The sequence below is a fragment of the Stegastes partitus genome, unplaced genomic scaffold, assembly GCF_000690725.1.
Source record: "Stegastes partitus isolate 25-593 unplaced genomic scaffold, Stegastes_partitus-1.0.2 Scaffold44, whole genome shotgun sequence".
NCBI lineage: Eukaryota > Metazoa > Chordata > Actinopteri > Pomacentridae > Stegastes > Stegastes partitus.
Window position 1 is genome coordinate 111,494 of NW_007577775.1, and position 19,862 is coordinate 131,355.

The 19,862-nt window shown below is 40.8% G+C and overlaps 1 protein-coding gene across 1 annotated transcript; it reads left to right on the forward strand.

Moving 5' to 3' along the window:
- Positions 1–37: 37 nt before the first annotated feature.
- rasal1 (RAS protein activator like 1) lies at positions 38–16,825 on the forward strand. Its single transcript, XM_008305858.1, has 21 exons — positions 38–160; positions 469–525; positions 2,476–2,589; positions 2,939–3,000; positions 4,365–4,494; positions 5,015–5,096; positions 5,310–5,450; positions 5,602–5,693; positions 6,417–6,534; positions 6,742–6,895; positions 8,739–8,803; positions 9,089–9,201; positions 9,923–10,115; positions 10,263–10,400; positions 11,459–11,603; positions 12,236–12,408; positions 13,346–13,483; positions 13,725–13,860; positions 14,539–14,659; positions 14,882–14,961; positions 15,169–16,825. Exons 1-21 carry the CDS (start codon positions 96–98, stop codon positions 15,315–15,317), a joined length of 2,466 nt encoding a protein of 821 aa, XP_008304080.1. The 5' UTR covers positions 38–95; the 3' UTR covers positions 15,318–16,825.
- The last annotated feature ends 3,037 nt before the right edge of the window (positions 16,826–19,862 follow it).

A 19,862-nucleotide genomic window follows, 5' to 3' on the forward strand; every position in this document is an offset into this window, starting at 1 on the left:
AAGAAAACTGAGTTGCTGAGGAGAACAGCTCTGTTTATAAGAGCGCGTATGGGAACATATAGGAGAACCCGGATCAATAGCTCACGCGACTGAAAATGGCCAAAAACACATCTCTTTATTTTCGAATTGTCGAGGGCAGGAACCTCCCGGCCAAAGACGTGTAAGTAAATCCTGAGTGGCGTGTGACTCTGTGCTCAAGTCCAGTTTATTAGAGTAAATACAGCATTGTTTAAATAGCTACTTATAAAGCCAGATAAGAAAAGGAAGTGAAGCCTACATTTGAAATGTCAGTTTCTGCTACGCTGTCTCCTGTAAATTAATTGAAGGAATTAGAGGTGAGATTGTCAGGTCTATCTCAAGTAAACCTGAGCATAATTAAAGACAAGGGGAAATTAAATTAAGCTTTCCCCAAGGCAAATTCATTATGCTATGTCTCAGTCTGTCTTATTTTTTTCTTGTCTTATTAAGATCCGGAACCAGTGATCCATACTGCATTGTGAAAGTTGACAATGAAGTTGTGGCCAGGTGAGTTCTCCTTGATTATATTAAGTCTTCACAATATGCCAAGGAAGAGTGTTTAATTTATAGCTACCATGCTCAGATTTGAATATCCTTCGTCACAGTTTGTATATTTACAGTAAGGTTAATTTTCAGGCAGTTCTCCCGCTACTCTGCACATGTAAACCTGAGTGGAGTGTGTGTGATCAGTGTGTTGGTGTCCACAACGTGGCCCCTCCATCACAGAGAACCTGATACTGGTCTGGCCTTTAAAACACCCGCAGGTAACCATGGAGAGGGTGCATCAATTATTTCAGGGAGCACCCGGTGTGAGCAAGGAGAATGCTGGGAGCAGAATACACCAGTTCAGAGGGGGTTTAAGTCCGAGTACAAAAGTACAGAGGCTCCAAGTTTTTGGTTTTTTTTTTAATTAAAGAAGGTTATTTTAGAGAGCAGCTAAACTGAATAGTGTAGTGTTTGGACTGCAACCCACATTTCTTTCTTTCTTTCTTTCTTTTTTTTTTTTAAAAAGTGCTCATTGTGGACTTCAATAAAAAAAGTGGGGTGAATTCAGAGGCTATTGTTCCATCTGGTGTGGTGAGGGAAAGCAGCACAATGATTCACTGCAGACACTCACACTAATTATCTTGTACTTGTAGTGTTACTGGCCAACTGACTCCTCGAGTGTGATGTTCCTGGATGATGAGGCTTGTGGTGGGAAATGAATGGCTACAGTGAACTCTCAGAAGCAGAATGGTTTATTAGAACGGCACAGGATCGGGGGTTTTCTTTGAAATCTTTGTTTTTATTCTGTTGACAATGTAATTTATTGATTCCAAAACATGACTAAAATAAGCACCTTGTTTTTCTTTAGATAAACCTGTTTTTCCATAAAACCTTTTTTTGTGTATATGTTTCAAAGCGCATTGGTCATACCAGAACTTGCCTAAACTAAATGCAAATTTGGAAAAATATTGATTTAAATCAGAAATGATGCAATTTTATACAGTTTTATACAGTAGGGCTAAATTCTTAACTTTTATTGTTTTTTAAAAAATATATTTTTTACCAGATAAGCCGGTAAAATGAAGCAGTGCCTGTTTAGTGATCCCCAACAGAAGCTGCAAAATATCACTGTTTTGAACAGTTTCACCAGAGACAGATTTTCTTTTTTCACACTGTTTACTTTCAATAATTGTCACTGATGTCTAGAAGTAAACTGTTCAGTAGGCTGTCGCAAAAACAGCAACATCTAGACTGGAGCTTCAATGATGAAATGACTAATAGTTATAAACAGTTTTGATAACCAATTCATCTGTCTGAGTCATTTTTTAAGTGAAGTCATAATTCTCTGATTTCATCTTTTTAAATTACCGACAGTAAACTGAACATTTTTGGGTTGTGGATAAAACAAGACATTCAAGGATGTCATCTTGTGCTTGGGAAACACTGATTGGCATTTCTAAGGATCTATTTGTACATGTAATAGACCAAACAACTGATTGGTTTTTTTTGGTTTGAAAAAAAAAACAAAAAAAGAATTAAAAAAAGAAAAAAATAAAACTAAAACCCCAAACCAAAAAAAAAGTTAAAAAAAAAAAACAAAACAAAACACTTGTGTAATTTATTTTAACAGACTGTTTTTTTCTTCTTTCCTGTGCTGTTTATCATGTTGTGATGCCTCAGAGAAATCCGAAAAACCTAGCATTTTGTGTATATTGCATGAAAAGCATGTGATTTGTGCTCCCCTCAGGTACATTTACAAACCAGGTAAGTGAGAGCTGATGCTGCTGCAACATTTACAATGATTTCTGACCCCCTTTGTTTTGTCTGAACCCTATCAACAAATAAAATGTATTGTTATTATTATTATTATTATTATTATTATTATTATTATTATTATTATTATCCATCCATTCTTGTGATATCTTTCTGTCCGATGTTTACTTAGCAAGCATATTAAACCTGTCTTTTCAGGACGGCCACCGTGTGGAAGAACCTTAATCCTTTCTGGGGTGAAGAGTACACGTTGCACCTCCCAATGGGGTTCCATTCACTCTCGTTTCATGTCATGGACGAGGACACGATTGGGTAACACTGTCATCCAGAGCAAAAATGATTCCATAGTCAACCTTTACTCTTAGCTGACAGAGCTCGACAGCAAATTTATAGACTTCACTGTTTACTTGACTTGGTTCATGAATTGATATATTTGGGTTAAAACCTCATGCGCACGTTTTGGGGAAGAAAAAACCTCTGAGCTTTGAATAAACAAACATCCTCAGGCAGATGGTCGCCCAGATTGAGTGATTAAAGGTTGTTTTTTTTCCCCCCCTTCTCTCCTGACCACCATTACTCTAATCATTGAGCTCAACAACTTCAATCATATTTTTAATAGCTCCTATGTGGTCATCTCCTTCTTTTAAATCCTTTTCTACAGACACGATGATGTTATTGGAAAGATTACGCTGAGCAAAGAAGCCATCGGATCTCAGGCTAAAGGTATGACGGAGCAAATCAACATGGGTCTATTACTGGGTGACTGCATGACCAGAGCTCAGAGGTTAAACAGACACGGGTTTCCATGATGGAGTCAAAAGTCAGAGTGATTGAGGAGACAAGGCTTTTTAAAGTCTGGGAATGTTTCTTGTTGGTCTCTCACACATTTTATTTTATTTGGTCACTTTTTTCAAGGTTGCTTTCTAAAGATTCATTAATTTCTTACCATGATGACGCTCCCAAAGCTCGTCTGAATAAACTCTGGGATTTTGTGCAGGAGCCCATCGTGCTTTAAAACGAAGGGAAACAATTGAAGCATTACAAATGGCCTCGAACCATTTAATGACTAAAGCTTTCATGTTCAAGAAATCAGTTACAGTGTTTACCTCAGCATTAACTATAGCACCTTGCATGTTGCTTCGGCCAGACATAAGGCATTTCAAATATGGCGTGTCGTGATGGTGTTGTAGTTTTATTAAATTGCTGTAGGTATATTTGCTGTATACTGATGTGTCTTTTTTTAAAAGCCACCTGGCATGGCCTTCACTCCTGTGATTCATTGCTACATGGCGGCACTGAGTCAGTGGGTCCCACACAGGAATTTTCTCACCGTCTGGCCTTGACGTTGAACCTTTTCCCATGAAAAATGAAAATGGATTGTAAACACCATCACACTATTAAGGAACATGCATGCTTTCACCTTGAATTGTACGAACTATAAATAAGAACTATAGACATCCAGACCCTAAAAAGTTACATCACTCCGCAAATGATCACAACCAAGAAGCAAGAACTAGGCAATATTTTAACTTTATGTATGTATGCAGTTGTGATAATTGTTGAAGAGTAACAAGTCTTCTTGTTCAGCTGTCATCATAAAATTTAGAGCATTGTTTTGACATTATTTGCTCATTTCATCAGTTCAGTTTTAATAAGTATGATTTGATGTAGGGGTAGTCCGCACCATCATCAGTACCAGCTGATAAAGGCTTTAAAATGGAATACTGGCGTCGGCCAAAACAATCACTGTCAGGTACATACGTTTGTAGTTTTTGTATTTAAAAAGCATTGTATTTTAATGTTTGCACCTGCCAGTGGACATCGCAACAACAGTAGGCTTAGTAATATGTAAATTCCTCTACAGGAGAGACTTGATGTTCTTTGCAATTAGGTAAAAAAAACAAAGCAAAAAAAAAAAAAGTGCGTATATTGGTATTGGCAATTAGGCAAAACAAATTAGAAAATATCAATACTGGCAAAACTCCAATATCATCCTCTCTGGTTTGAATCCCGAGTTGTTGTGTCTGTTATTGTCTCTAAGTGTTAAAAGCATTAGACAATAACGTCTTTCTGTGTGGTGTGATCAGGGCTAGATAGTTGGCTAAACCTGACAAGAGTCGATCCTGACGAAGAAGTCCAAGGAGAGATCCATCTGAGTCTGGCGCTGCTGAAAGATGCAGAGAAGCTCAGCCTACGTTGTCAAGTCATCGAAGCCAGGTAAAATGAAATCCTGCCACTTCAGAGAGAATTGTGTGCTCACTTAGAGACAGCAACGCGGGAATGATGGCTGAACGATGGATGAGAAAAGCATGTGTAAATGTAGTTCAACTGTCATCTTATACAGGGTTACGTTTCTGTAGCAGGGCAGAACTTTTACTATTTCTGAGCTGAAATCTTGTCACTATCACCCCCTAGGCCTCCTCGCTCCCCTCTGAGTCATGCTGCCACTATCACACCACTCATTGCCCCATCTGTGTGTCCCAGGCTACAATCTCTCTTTCTCAGGCAGGGCGCTAATGAGCACGTCAATCAGGGCTTGACACTGTTATTCAAACACGCTCAGATGAATGTGAATTAAGTTTGAAAGAATAAGGTCAAGTGGGAAGCAGCGGTTTGGCTTTCCATCCTTGCTGTACCACACTAACTAATTTAATTTGCAAAACAGGTAATAGGAGTTTGTTAAGCATTTTCATGTATTGATCAGTTCTCTTGTCTTTTGCTCCGTTGAAACCTACAGAGACTTGGCTCCAAGAGACATTTCTGGAACCTCTGATCCCTTTGCAAGAGTTCTGTTCGACAACCACAGTGCAGAGACCTCGGTGAGCGCTGTGTGTGTGTGCATGTTCAGTATATTTAGGTTGCACTGGAGCCAGAAGCACATGTTCTTTCATAGTAATTGATGGTTTATTATTTGATTGTCTGTCAGTTTACATCATATTATTGTACACACGAGAGAGCCAAGCTGCCAAGAAGTGTATTAAAGAGGGATGTGGTGTTTGGATTTTGTGACATTTCTTAATGCTGGCCTTCAGATTATCAAAAAGACCCGTTTCCCTCACTGGGGAGAGACCCTCGAGCTGGAGCTGGATCCTGAGGAGCTGAGCGTGGACGGGACTGTTACTGTGGAGGTCTGGGACTGGGACATGGTGGGCAAGAATGACTTTCTGGGAAAGGTGAGAGTTTTCTGTATTTATTAAATTTCATGCCCTGATCGCTTGCAAAAATATATTCCGTCTATGAGAACAGTATTTCCCAGATAAAATAAAAAGTAAATGTTTTTGTTCTTGTCTAAAATTGCATCCTTGCTTGTTTTTTCTTTCACAGGTGGAAATCCCTTTTGCCTGTTTGCACAAGACACCTCTGTTAGAGGGCTGGTTTCGCTTGCTACCCTTGGGAAACAATGAGGTCGACGCTGGGTAAGGATTATGGGAGTGCCTGTTTGTACAATGTGTCAAGTTTGTGGCATTTGTATACCTGGGAAGCCTTTTGGTTTTGGAAACTTTTAAGACTCAAATTGAAGCTGCAATTACTGTGTCTTTTTTAAATGCATCCAAGAAAAGTATTTACTCTCCCCCAAGCTGTCTTTCTCACATTTAAATAAACATTCACAGGTGTATAGCCAGGTCCTACAGCATCTGTTCCTTGAGACAATTTTAGAACAAAGAGATCTGAGTGAACTGCAAAAGTATAGTGTGAAGGGAGATCGAATTTCACAGGTTCTTTAGTGAATGATTCACAGTTTAAAAGTTTTTTTATAGACGGATGAGTGGAAGTTTGAGACCTATTTTTACAACAGTAACGAAAGAGAGGAAATGTCACTGCAGAAGATATTTTGTGAGCACAGACGTCATTTTCTTTTGACACAATGACATACCACTGCTTTACAAACATACTCTCTGTTTTGTTATTCAGCTGCAATTAACATATTAGCCGTGTCTCTCCTTATAATACCACTGAACTTTTAAAAGCTAGTTTAAAAAACAATATGTCCAAGTGTCTAATCACTTCACAAAAAGACTGTGATGGTTGCCACAGATGCTTTTTTTCCCATCCTTTTTAAGCTATTTTTAAAGGTATCTACTTCATCATAAGATCAAGATGTGTAAAAAGCTCCGTATTCTGCCGTCCTTTGTTTCCAGCGGCAAACTGGGAGCGCTGCGTCTGAAGGTGCGTCTGGTGGAGGATCGGATCTTGCCGTCCATGTACTATCAGCCCCTCATTGACCTTCTAGTTGAGTCGGTAATCTCCCCTGCAGAGGTCAGCATCACTGCTCCTCCTCAACACTGACTCATTTGTTCACGACCATCATGTCAAGAGACCCCCCCGCATACATTAGTTTCGCCTCTCTGTAGTGTTTCCTTTCACCTGATTCAGATTCACGCCACCTGCCTCATTTATCCTACACTGGCTTTCCGATGACACTCCCGTTTCTTAGCCCTGTGACCTGAGTCCTCCTCTCACCAGGTGGAGGATAGCAGTGCTCTGACCATGCTGGAGGACGTGACCACAGTTGAGAGCAGGCAGGACGTGGCGATGACTCTGGTGAAGATCTACCTGGGACAAGGCCTGGTGGTGCCCTTCCTGGATTACCTTAATACCCGCGAGGTCAACCACACTAGTAAGATTAAAGAAAAAACAGGTCTAGAATATGAATGTATGTCTGAACTAATGCGAATTGTAGGAAACTAGGATATGCAGACATTTTTATTTTCTTTACAAATAGGTTGTAGGTCAGATAGTCTCACAACTGAATGTGTCTGTAGGGATTAAATTAGCAGTCTGCTTTTTGAGGCTGCACTATATTCTTATCAGACAGTGATTCCTGCATAGTTAAGTGCTAAACATTGTACATGTAACAACTGTGATTGCACAATACACAGTGTGCGTAAGATCTAAATTTATCTCTATTAGTCAGTCTCTGGATTAGTCAGTTTGGAACATGCCAGTTTGCTGTTATTGCTCCACTCCCATGAGACCCTCTGAGGGTTGCTGCTGTTTAACTCTGAATTGACATTAAGGTCTCTGAGCGCTGCCGTTATGGTCTGCATGTGGGCAGTAAAAAGCCTACTAGCGCTATATTTACCACCCCAATGCCAATTATTTACTCACCCAACAATCTTTTCGTGGCTTTCTCTGTGGTCTGGATTAGTCATGTTTTTGCCTCCGCACCATATTCCCATGATAATTCACACTGTGTTGTGCTCCGGTCTTTGGCTTCTGTTGGTGTAGTTTGAGATAATAAGCATAGCGCCTAAGTTTCCATAGCAACTCCACATGATCCAGACACTAACTGCTTGATCAGGAGTAGATGCCGTGAGCAGCCAGGCATTAAAGTTAGGAACGGGGGGCAAGGCAAAGAAAATGTACTGTACACCCACTGGGCTGCAATAAAAACCCAACCAAATATTTTACCTGGCAACTCAGACCTGTCATCGGGTATATTTTAGTGTCAAAACTGAAGGATTTATTCCATGTCACAGCACGATCAGTCTGCCCTCAGTTGTGACGCTGAGCTATTTGTTTGTGTAGCTTGGCTCATAAACAAGCATCAAAAGGAATAGAAAGCATGCATAACCAAGAAATGTATACCAGAGCCAGAGGAAAAGCCTGAACTAAGGGCAAGAACAGACAAAGGCTCCATCCACTGTATGCATAGCTTCCACTCTAATGAAGTAATGTTTCAGTCTTAAAGGGGTTTTCATCAAGCATAATTATGCGCTTAATGAGGGTCTCTGAAAGTTCATTATATTTATCGGGAGTTAATGCAGTGGTGGGATCCTTTTCCCTGTTTCTGCCCTTAGATATACATCAAACAAAGTGTTTTTTAGGTGCAACAGTAGAGAGATGACGGCAAATGAGCCATGAATGGTTGCAATTTATGGTGAGCTTCTTAACCCTTGTTTTTGTAATTCTTTTTGTTTAAATCTATTTGGAGGAATGCTCACTAAGCACAGTAAAATCAATTTAAGTTTGCATGTGAGGGCCTTTAATCCTCCTATTCCGCAGTAAACAACACTCTGTGACTTTCTTCAAATTTGGCACAAACGTTCACTTGGATTCGAATGAGGAACTGATGCAATTTTGGTGGTCAGTGGTTGCTGTGACCTGTGGCACTGTTTTTGGTTCTAACTCAAGAACCCTAATTATGACCAAATTTCACACAAAGCGACTTAAAGTGATGGCATATTATACAAAGGTCACACATTCCTACACAGACATAGACTTGACTGGTTGGCTTAAGCATACAATTACAACAAAGTAATCCTAGTTTCCTTTGATTCTGATCAAGAAAAAAACACGATAGGGCAGCGACAGATGTTGTATGAAGAGAAGGCAACAATCACTTTCCTTGTAGTTCTTCAAATTTGTCATTTACGTGTTTCTCATAAATCTAAGTAGCTGTATCAGTGTTATATTTTAACATATTAAAATAACATTTCTTTTCTGTTTTGCTCTTATAGCTGATCCAAACACTTTATTTCGCTCCAACTCCCTTGCCTCCAAGGCCATGGAACAGTTCATGAAGGTGCGCTGACATGTCTGTTTATTTTTCCAGGAATTGTGTGTGATTGATTTTCTGTCTCCACTGTGAAACATAAATTCTCTGATAATTGTTTCTAACCTTTAGGTCAGTCTTTCCTGTTTTCTTGCCAAACATCCCTATCTCTATTAAATGTGCCTTGACTTAGCTGCATCTTACTGTACATTTTTTTAGTCTCTTTACAATGAAGATGTACATGTTTCTGAAGCAATCCCTGTAGCATAAATGTAAATGAGATGTCTTCACCATATGGTCTTGTTTTGCTGTCAGGCTGTCGGCATGCTGTATCTGCACGAGGTGCTGAAACCCATCATCAATCGCATCTTTGATGAGAAGAAGTACATTGAGCTGGACCCATGTAAGATTGACTTGAACCGCACAAGGTAAAACAGACTGTCAATGCCATCATTATGTTCTAACCTAAAAATAGTCCAGCTTCATTTCACAGGTGCTCGTCCTGAGCTCCAAAAGACAAGTGGGGATTTTGTTTCATAGATTTATGTGTGCGGTTAACAACTTATGTGTTAAAATGGTCAAATAAAAAAGCTGTCACAGGAGACTGTCCACTTCCTTTACACTTCACCCCTGAGAGAAAGACATCAATGTGAGAAAATGAAAAAAAGCTATGTAAAAAGGGGGGGAAGGCGGTTGCTTGGCAACTGCCACGAACCCCCTGAGATGTCTATCTCTGACATGGAGGGAGATCCAGGATCTAACATCCTCCACGTTTGGAGTAGATCTGCCTTTTCGATCATCTTATTTGTTTTCTACACTCCCTGTCTATGTATCTCTTTGGACATTTTCAATAAAGCACTCAATGTTTTTTTTTGTTTTTTTTTATCTGTCCAGTCCCTGAAATAACAGGCTCTTACATGTAATGACATAATCAGGCACAGGGAGGTGATCAGTCATGTTGTAAGAGTGAGTGATTGTAAGTACAGAGTGGATAGGAGTATATTTGATTAGTGTGCAGAGTCAAGTGTGGTCTTTATATAATTCAGCCAAATTCATGAACAAACCAGCTGGTACAGGGATTGTGTATACGCAGTAGAACTCTGACACTGGGATTCAGTCGCTTACATTTATCTTTCTCTGTCTCCGAAGACGAATTTCATTTAAGGGTGCAGTGTCAGAGGCAGAGGTGCGGGACAGCAGTGTGGAGATGCTGCAGAGCTATTTAACCAGCATCATTGAATCAATCGTGGGCTCAGTCGATCAGTGTCCTCCTGTCATGAGAGTGGCCTTCAAACAGCTGCACAAGAGAGTAGAGGAGCAATTTACCGAGCCTGAGAATGAGGTCAGTGTGGAGCAAAACACAGAGAAAAGCTTTTCAAAGCACGGCAATGTATTTGTAGGTCTTGTGATTTAACTACAGCTATTATCCTGAGTGCTGACTGTCCTTCATTCATTGACTTTCCTGTCAAACTCACCTTGATGTTTACAGGATGTAAAGTACCTGGCCATCAGTGGATTCTTCTTCCTGCGTTTTTTCGCTCCTGCAATCCTCACGCCTAAACTGTTCCAGCTGAGAGACCAGCACGCTGACACACGTACGAGCAGAACACTGTTACTACTGGCCAAGGTATGATACAACAAACACATGCACACACACTGCTATGAATAATTTATCCGTGTCCAGACATCACACTTAAGAGCAAAAAAAACAAACAGTCAAGAGATGGATGTATTGGATATGAAACCACATGCTGTCTGCCAGACGCTAAGAATTTCATGTTCTGGGTGCAAAACTAATAAATATGAAGCAAGAACACAACTTAAGGTGTTTGTACTAAGTGTACAGGCAGCAGTGCTTTTGAATGCAGTGAAGGCCAATAACAGCACGTACAGCACGGAGCTGCTCACTGCTTTTTCACACTGTTAGGTCATTATGTAATACGGATAAGTCAGCAACATCCCTGCTTCTTTTTTCTAATTAACTAATTTTCAAATAGACACATCTGAGAAATAAGCTAAATCATGACAACTCAAGATCACATATAACACATCTCCACAGGGTTTTATCAACTACACAGAGTATGCAACGTTTTTCTCAGTGCAGGTGTTTGTCTAACAATACCTCCTCACATCCTTGTTTTAACTGGATCAAATTACAGTTGCAGTTTCCTTGTAACTGGCAAAAAACACATCTAGCAGGTTATAATCAGGAACTACTCATGCTTTTGAGTTATATTGAGCCAGAGGAGTGGCCAAGTGTCACTCAGATTAACACCCTGGATAGCATTAAAAACAAGGTTCTCATAGACACATACTATAAGGAAAGTAAAACCTTGTTGCTCCCCCACATGTGGCTTTTGTGGTTGCTGTCCGTGGTGCTGAAGTGCTGTTGCCATGGGCCTTCTACAGAGACAGGGAACGGGCTATTTTTACCTCTGTGTGTGCCGCGACCAGACTGCGGTTCAAAGCCGAGCATCAGAGAGGGATGTAGAGAGGGACTTCCTCCTCTCCCTAGGCCAGGTGTGGGCTGGACAAAGGGCCTCACAGCATGCTTGGCCTCAGGGACCCTTTTGATCTTCGACTTTGAGATATGCAGTCACTCGCTGAGTTCTGTCAGCTACTGGAGATTTTATGTGTGTTAAAGATATGAGCATAGAGCAGACTGTGTGTCTTTGTGGTCACCAGGCATTACAAAGTGTCGGCAACTTGGGTCTTCAGCTGGGCCACGGAAAGGAGCAGTGGATGGCGCCTCTTCACCCCATCATCCTGCGCAGTGTGGCCTCTGTCAAGGACTTTCTGGATAAGCTGATCGACATAGATCATGATGTTGGTAAGGCCAATGACGCTGAACACGCGACTAAACTTGTAATCAAAAGTAAGGTCCAGAGGTCATGCTGCTGAGCTAATCAGCCACTGACAGCGCTACAGCTCCCAGCTGATGTAAGGATTAAGAGAAACAATACTGTAGCCCTGTGGTGAAATATTCATAACTAGCTGGAAGTCTAGAAAAGAGTTGACATGGTCAGTGAGCTGGCAGGGAGCTGGAGTGCGAAGCCACAGACGTTTTGTACACGCCACGCTGGTTGCCCAACGTGTCTTGGCTGCTTTCTTACTGTCATGTGTCAGCGCGGCTGTTATTGTGAAACATCTTCCCCCTCTGACATATCATGTTTCAGCCTCCTTCTTCACATCACACCCACTCATTTCTCTTAAAGGCCACTTTGACATTTAATGCTCTTCAGGTGGGTTTGTTGGACAGAAGTGGATGCTTGTTATTCCTCTTTGAAGCTGTCTAATGCAGTGATGGTAGGAGACTGTGGAGTGCTGATAATAAACACACGTGCAGCAGTTAAATAACAGAATGTATGCTGTTTGTTTATTGACACAGCACCACCTTGTGTCTGTCTGGATGAATATGCCACTATATATACATTGAAATGCACTTACATTTTCTCCCTGCAGTGTCCGAAGTGCCTCAGAGGGCTGTATTCATGCCTTCAGTCACAGTCAAAGAGGGGTACCTCAACAAACACAAAGCGGAGGGACCCCAACTTCTGTCCCGCTTTGCCTTTAAGAAGCGCTACTTCTGGCTGACAAGTGAGACGCTTTCCTATGCCAAGACTCCTGATTGGCAGGTTGGTGCTGAACAAGCCACCTTGAGTTTTACATTCCACCAACATACGTGTGTCATTTTGGCAGCCAGACACTGTATTGTGTTTTATTTAATTATTTTATAATTTTGCCATCTAGTGTTCATAAATCTCTCTTCTACTGTGACTTCTGGATCAGTACTAATAAATATCTGCTGGATTGTTTACCACAAGCCAGAAACAGATGAGTAAAGTTTGAATCAAAGTCATGTGAAAGTGAATCATCCATTATTAGATGGTGATATGCCTTCTTGTGATGAATTAGTCCCAGTGTGTGCCCTTTGAACGACATTCATCACACAAAGAGGAAACATTTTAGTCATCCCCAGCTTGCTTTAATGCATTTGTGTTGATCCTCTTGCAAAAACATCATTAGTGTTATTACCATGTGGTGCCTTACCTCGTGATAATGATCTCCTCTCACTTACTAACCGGAGGGAGACTGAGAGGGGAGCAGCCCAATCTAGCCCAATAAAAAGCTCTCTCTCTCTTTGAGCCAGTCTCTGCTTTGTGTGACTGGAATAAAGGCGAGGGTTAATTGAAGGCGGTGGATATTCATGCTAACATTGCAAATCAGATTGCAGACAATGTCCTGGCCCCTTTCCTCCATGTTGCAGCACTCCAATCTGAGTGAGGAGAGCTCCTATTGGAAGTGGCTGATTTACACTTTAAAGTAACCTGTGCTGCCACAGTGATCTCATCTTCACTTCTTTCTTGTCTCACACTGTTCCTTGTTGCCTAATGGGTGCAAGATGTTTCAGTATCACAAACCGCTTCATTAATTTGCTCTGTGATCAAATGTCACCTTTATTTCACCTAAACCTTGGAGTGAAACGGCCTGAGGCAAAAGCACGATGCATCAGGACCAGCGTGCACTTACTCCTGTTAATTGGTGTTGTGGTTTGTGGCTGAATTGTTGCAGGTGCGCTCTTCAATCCCTATTCAGTGTGTGTGTGCTGTGGAGAGGGTGGATGAAAATGCCTTTCAGCAGCAGAATGTAATGCAGGTCATCACCCAGGACAACGATGGACAGCTGCACACCATGTACATCCAGTGCAAGGTGCGTTGGTACCGACACCAGCCAGTCGCCACCAAAGTGCACAAGTTATTACTTCTGTTGGATTTTCTAATTTGTTGGCAGTTTGCAGTCTTCTTAGATAAAAAATTAGACTGTGTTTTCTCTTAAAAGTAAAGAATGGTGTATCTTTTCATATAAAGTAATTTCTCCCTTTGCCAACCCTTAGTTTAACTATTCAGACCACTAACAACACGAATCCTGGTGTTTTTTCTTGTCTAAATAGAACGTGAATGAACTAAACCAGTGGCTGTCTGCGATCAGGAAAGTCAGCATCTACAATGAGCGCATGCTGCCCTCTTTCCACCCGGGGGCTCATCGCAGTGGCAAGTGGACCTGCTGTCTGCAGGCAGACCGTGCTGGTAATCCTGCTGTTATTACTTCTAATGCTGTGCAAGCTTCTCTGAGGACTCAGGATGTGGCCTGACTGTCTAACCTATTTTTATCATACTGTTCATGAGCATATATGGAAAATGTAGCTCAGATTTACAATGACACCCAAGGTGCTGGAAGGATTGTGGAGAATTAACAGCTTCCCAGAGAAAAAGCAGTATTGTCCATCAACATGCAGGCTTAGTTCACCACATTACTTTTTTTTTTTTTTTTAACTTCCTTCCTGGTCGACTAACTTGCAGCTGAGCGAACGCGTTCCTCACTATCCATATTTAATGACTAAACGCTCAATTTGTGGCTGCCGTGTTCTTGTTGCTTCAATGGAGAACGGGCTCTGAGAATCATAATGCGATCTTCTCTGACCAATTACGTTTAGTCGCTGTTGGAAAGCTACATGTGATTACATTTCTTGTTCAGGTTTTCACACTCCTGAGTGTAATTTTATTCATCACTAGCGTTTTTATAACACAAGTTCCCCGAAGTGTAAAAAGGGGGTTAAACGTAGAGTAAAATGCAATGTGAGAGTTTAGGGTTTGATTGCCACAGAGTCTATTCACACTGAATATTATGCACAAGCTTGTAGCACTATGAGGAGTGGGGGATGTGTTAAGCGTACCTGTGTGAGGCTCATAAGTAGAGCACTACAGTTACAGGCTGCAGTAGAACCCACTCAGCTGTGACGCTGGGCGACTGGAGTGACCCTCTGGATCCCGACGTAGAGACTCAGACGATATTCAAGCAGCTTCTCCAGGGCAGAGATAAACTCAGGTCAGTGCCTGTCAAGTCATCTGCCTTGATGCAGTTAATTTACCGGACACTAGAGGTCTATGTTGCAACACAGGAATGCACTGCTTTGCTGCTGCTGCTTTTTGATGCTTCTTGACAATACAATGAATCAAATATTTACCTGTCTGTTGCTGGATGAAAAGACAAAGCAGCGTCCAGAGAAAAGGCAGCGATCATATGATATGATTCTGACTGATACTGCAGGAAAAAATATGTGGAGGTGCCAGATGATGATCAGACGTCGAGCAATAAGGAAAAAAGGACCAACTCTGACATTCACCCAGGTGAGACTAAACTGTAACTTCTCTTAATTTAATTTTTGTGTGTGGCCTCATGTTATCATCATGATCATCTGCTGCTTTCTGATAGTGTTCTTAAAAATGCTCCATTTTATTATAAAGCAATGATCTAAACATTGTATGTGGGTATGATGTTTAAATTGATAAAGAGCAAAAAACCCATCAACTAATCTGTACATTTCTGTCTTGTAGATGGCGCTGAATGCAACGCACAGCTAATGAAGCCAGGTCAGAGTGTCGCTGCTCGGCTGCTGGCGGTGATAGAGGATCTGGAGCAGGCTCACACCACCTTCCAGCACAGAGAAAAAGAGGACGCCACCAGTGTCATTCTGAATCCCTAGATGCCACGTGGACTGGGATCCATTAAATGCCTGAAGGGTGGGGGGGTTGTTGGGGTGAGTTGGGGCGTCCTGTACCAACATGAGCGTGCGTCAGCTATCCCACTCGTCTGATTGTCAGGGAGAAAATGTGGCGACACAGTGCAACCTCTTCCAGCCTTTTAGTACTTTCCTTGCTGGCTGTAAAGAGCAGAGGGAATTCTGCCACTTGTAATCTTTTTGTATTCTCTGAGTGCCACCGACAACAGTGCCGGGAGAGATTATGATACTTGACGATAAAGGGGCGCGAGGGACTTTGAAGCATGATCTGACTTTGATATTTTTTATGTAGATAACAAGCAATCTGTTGCATGGCCTGCATCCACTTGTTGTGAAATGTGAAAAGAAGCTTTTATATTTTGAGATACTGTACAGGACCTCAATCACACATTTTTATGCAAAAAGCTTGTTGTAGTGTAATCTACAGTACCTGAAGGTGAGGTGTTTTGATATTGCTGTTATCAACGTTTTGTATTTTTATTGAGGCAATTTATCACCACGGCCGCAATGTAGCAGTGACATGAAAACTACAGGTTTTTTTTTTACCATGAGATTATGAAATGGTGGTGCACATGCCACAGTATAACACGGCCTTTTACAGCGAGTCAAAATGAATATTATTTTATTTGTTGCTTTGGTCCCTTTATACAAAACAATGTGCTTTTGTTTGGTGCTATGGCCAGTCAACCTAAATGTTTGGTTCTGATGTAAATTGCATATTTAAAATCTCCTTACTCTTGATGTAGCCATTCCTAAAGTCATATGGGTAATATTTACCTGTTAATAACGTCATGTCCATGTGTACAAAGAGTCAATCTTCAATATAATAGAGACAGCAGAAGTAACAAAATATGTGAAATACTCCCATTTGATTGTTCTTGAGATTTTTGTGCCACTGCATTTGGCTCACAGGTGTCAGGATGTGTTTGAGATGCCAAATTTGCTTTTAGAAAAAAAAGGTTTGTTTTGAAGCATTTCAGTCAACTTGTTTTCTTTAGGTATCCGTGAGACACACAAACATGCTGAAAAACCATTTCTCATGTAGAAAGTGTTGTGTGCCCTTACACAGAGGTCAGTGATTGTAATGAAATCAGATCTGGGATCTCTGAGATAACCACAGCCGGCCGCTCTGCCTCTGGAGCTGTTTAGATGCTGCTCTGGTCCAGCTGTGTGGAATAAACTACAGCACTCATGCCAGTAAGTTAACAATGAACAGGAAACACTGATCCAGTTATTATATGTGTTTTGATATTTGCAGCTTTCAAAAATGTATTGATTTGCCACTTAAATCTTTTCAAAACTAGAGTGAACTTGACTGACTTGTGAACTTCACATTCCCTGAATGAGGGCTCTCGTTATGAAAAGAAAAACACACTGCCTGTACCTTATTTTGCAAATTCACCATAAAGGTTTGTTCCAAGTGGATTGTTACTGTGAACACAACTGTATTATTCAATAAACTCTTAAATCAGCTCGCAAGTCTAGTGTGAAATTTGTTTCTAGGAAAACAAATCAGTGTTAGCAATAAATGCATAAAGAGATGTTTTTCCATTCTTGTTAACTTGGGTTGAATTAAGTGCAAAAATGATTAGTAGTAAGTAACTAACTTGCTGTCTTACATCCATCCATCTCCTGGTTGGTATTAAAGGTCTGATTCAGTGCAGAGGATGACATTCAGTCACTCATTGTATTACAGGAAACGTCCCATCATGTCTGATCGATGCCAGAGCAGACTCACAGTGTCATGGTTACCACGCCGCCCCTTCATTCAAATGAATAATTTAATTAAACCACCGTAACCACAGACTTCATGATCCAACAAGAGTCAGAATCTAATGTTAAATTATACCACACAAACAATGTGTGCAGCCATTCCACCTCCAGGCCTTATTTAAATGCTAATGAGAGCAGACCTACCTGCAATGATGCAGCAGTCTCCCCGCCAGCACTCTCATTAGGCCTGAGAGGTGAGCGATGAGAGGAGGCAGGGCGGTGTGGTTTAAGTACCAGAACCAGGAGGGGTACTCACCCCTGAGCTGCTGGGTCAGTGCTGGAGGGGAGCCTGATCTCCTCGGGCCTCGACACATCCCGAGGCCCGCTGTAATATGCGTCAACCACAGCTCTTCGCCACAGCACCGACACACAGCAGCCAAAGACAGAAAATGGCCATAAAGCAAATTTACTGCCAGAGAGAACAGTGTCTGCTGCACTCCACAGCTCCAGCAAAGCTCATTTATATCCATATAACGAGAGCACAGAGCTGCACAGGGAAAGGGAAACGGTGGAGCTAAATGAAGGTGGACACACCACCGACTGGGGGAAGAAAAAAAATAAATAAAATGAGGAAGAACCAAGGTGACAAAAGGTCAAACAAACTACCCTGGTCAAGGGCACATTTATTTTTCCACAAGAAACACACAAACATGCAACAAGGTCATCACAATTCAATAAAGACCAATAGATTAAGAAGCCCTTTATAGTTTAATCAATGTCTCTCTATATCTTGCTTTTAGTTTATCTCAGTTTCTCTTTGTGTGAACCATTTTAAATAGCGATATGCAGACACTGCTTAAGAGAAATCAAACCACAAAAGTCATGATTTGAAGATGTCAATTAAAATGGGCACTTAAAATGCAAAACACTCGGATGTTTTACATGTTGTGAGAAGAGTGAGGAGGCAGCCAAACGCTATCACGTCCCCATCTGTGTAAATCAAAGCCAATAGAGGAAACAAAAAAAAAGACAACGAAAAAAAAGACCCTTCTAACTGGAGTAAGTCGCGAAACCACAGTGCTAAATCACCAGAAAACCAGGGTGATACTTCTAAAGGAGCTAACGATGTTTTCATACGCAGAAAAAGCTATGCATTGTCAATAAACTTGCTCACAGTTTGGTTAACATGCACCTCTAGGAGAACATTACTGTATCTTTAAAGGACATGAACCTAAGCTTTGTCTACTAGACGCCCACTTTGGCAACACGCTCACACACATTCACACGGACGAACAGATACAAACACACAGTATATCCACACAAAAATGTTAAGGTATCATTTAGAGAGAGAAGTACAGTTTGCAGTGGACACTACGAGAGAGTACAACTGTAAATACTTCATATGTTAGGACAAAGTGATTTAATCCCTTATCCCACTTCTACTCAAATGGATAGTATGGAATGAATCTTAATAAGAGTAATACAGCAAATGTTATGTTATAGTTTTTTTTTTCTTTTTTTAGAGACAATCATTCAAAAAAAGACATCAAAAATATATGTTTTCTAATACATAGCATGTGAACATCCTCCGATTGCAACCCCTTTTGTTTAGAATCCTGGAGGTAGGCACCCCATAAAGAAAACATCCATTGTCATTTAAACCAAAACAAAACAAAACAAAAAAAATCCACCTTCTTGCTACACATTAAATCATGTATTAGATCTTAAAAATAGTAAATTGCATATAAACCATCTCTCTCTTCTTTAATTCACGCAAATACCAAACCACGTTTTAGTCGTCGTTCCCGTAGAAGTCTGTACACACCTGAAAAGTCTAAAGGGCCTGCATCGCTCGCACTACAAGACCGACACACGGAAAGGAAAAGTTGAAGAAGCAAACATTTGGATTTCTCTAGTTAATGAAAACTTCATTCAACATGGAAAAAGAATCCCTGATAGATTGGAAGCATTCTCTCTTGCTGTCCCATTTTATAAAGGGTGTCGAAAAAGGTGTGGAGGAGAGAACTTGAAATGGAGCAGGCCGAAAAGTGACTGCATTCAACGCCTGGGTCAAAATCACACGTTGAAATACTTTAAGTAGTTTGTTTTAGCTTATTGGAGTGGCAGAGAGTTGGAATCACACAGGCAATAAAACATAAAACTGTAGTTTAAAGTTCGTGGAAATAAAATCGAATAATTGACGTATTTAAGTAAATGCTTAGTTCGGAAACAACCAATACAACATCTAATCAACTCATAGGAAGAATAACAGGATTAGTTTTCCTTTCACCCTTTACCTTTTTTTTTTAGTTCAGCATGTATTCTCTTTTAGATATTTTTGTGTGAGGAAATATCCGTTTTTGTTCGACGCTAAATTAGAACTTCATTCTGTACTTCTTGTACATAAAATCGACAGTCTACACAGCAGCACTTTCATCTCAGATTTTTTCTCTCTCTGGTTCTCTGTAGAAGCATGTAGTACTCATGCAACACACACTATTTATTATTATTATGTCTTTTTTATGCCTCAAGCCATTTCTTTTCTTCTTTACACATAATTGCAATGATTGTGTGTTCTCCTCCGGCTGCTGCCACAGCACTGGTGTCAACTTATACAGAATGCATGTAAATTATATGGATTTTCACCAATTTGCCTTGCATATGGAATCATACGTAAAATCCCATGATTAATAAGAAAAGCAAACATTAACATAAGTTCGCTGAAAGTTCAATCAGTTATTCAGCCATTAGCACATTGTGTTGTGCTATGAAGTTGCAAAGCATAACGCGCAAATC

Bases quoted from the DNA above. Each gene is read 5' to 3' on its own strand.
- rasal1 (XM_008305858.1), top strand. From the start codon at position 96: ATGGCCAAAAACACATCTCTTTATTTTCGAATTGTCGAGGGCAGGAAC. The intron at 10,116-10,262 runs GTCAGTGTGGAG...TGATGTTTACAG, and splicing joins TTACCGAGCCTGAGAATGAG to GATGTAAAGTACCTGGCCAT. The intron at 13,484-13,724 runs GTGCGTTGGTAC...TTGTCTAAATAG, and splicing joins CCATGTACATCCAGTGCAAG to AACGTGAATGAACTAAACCA.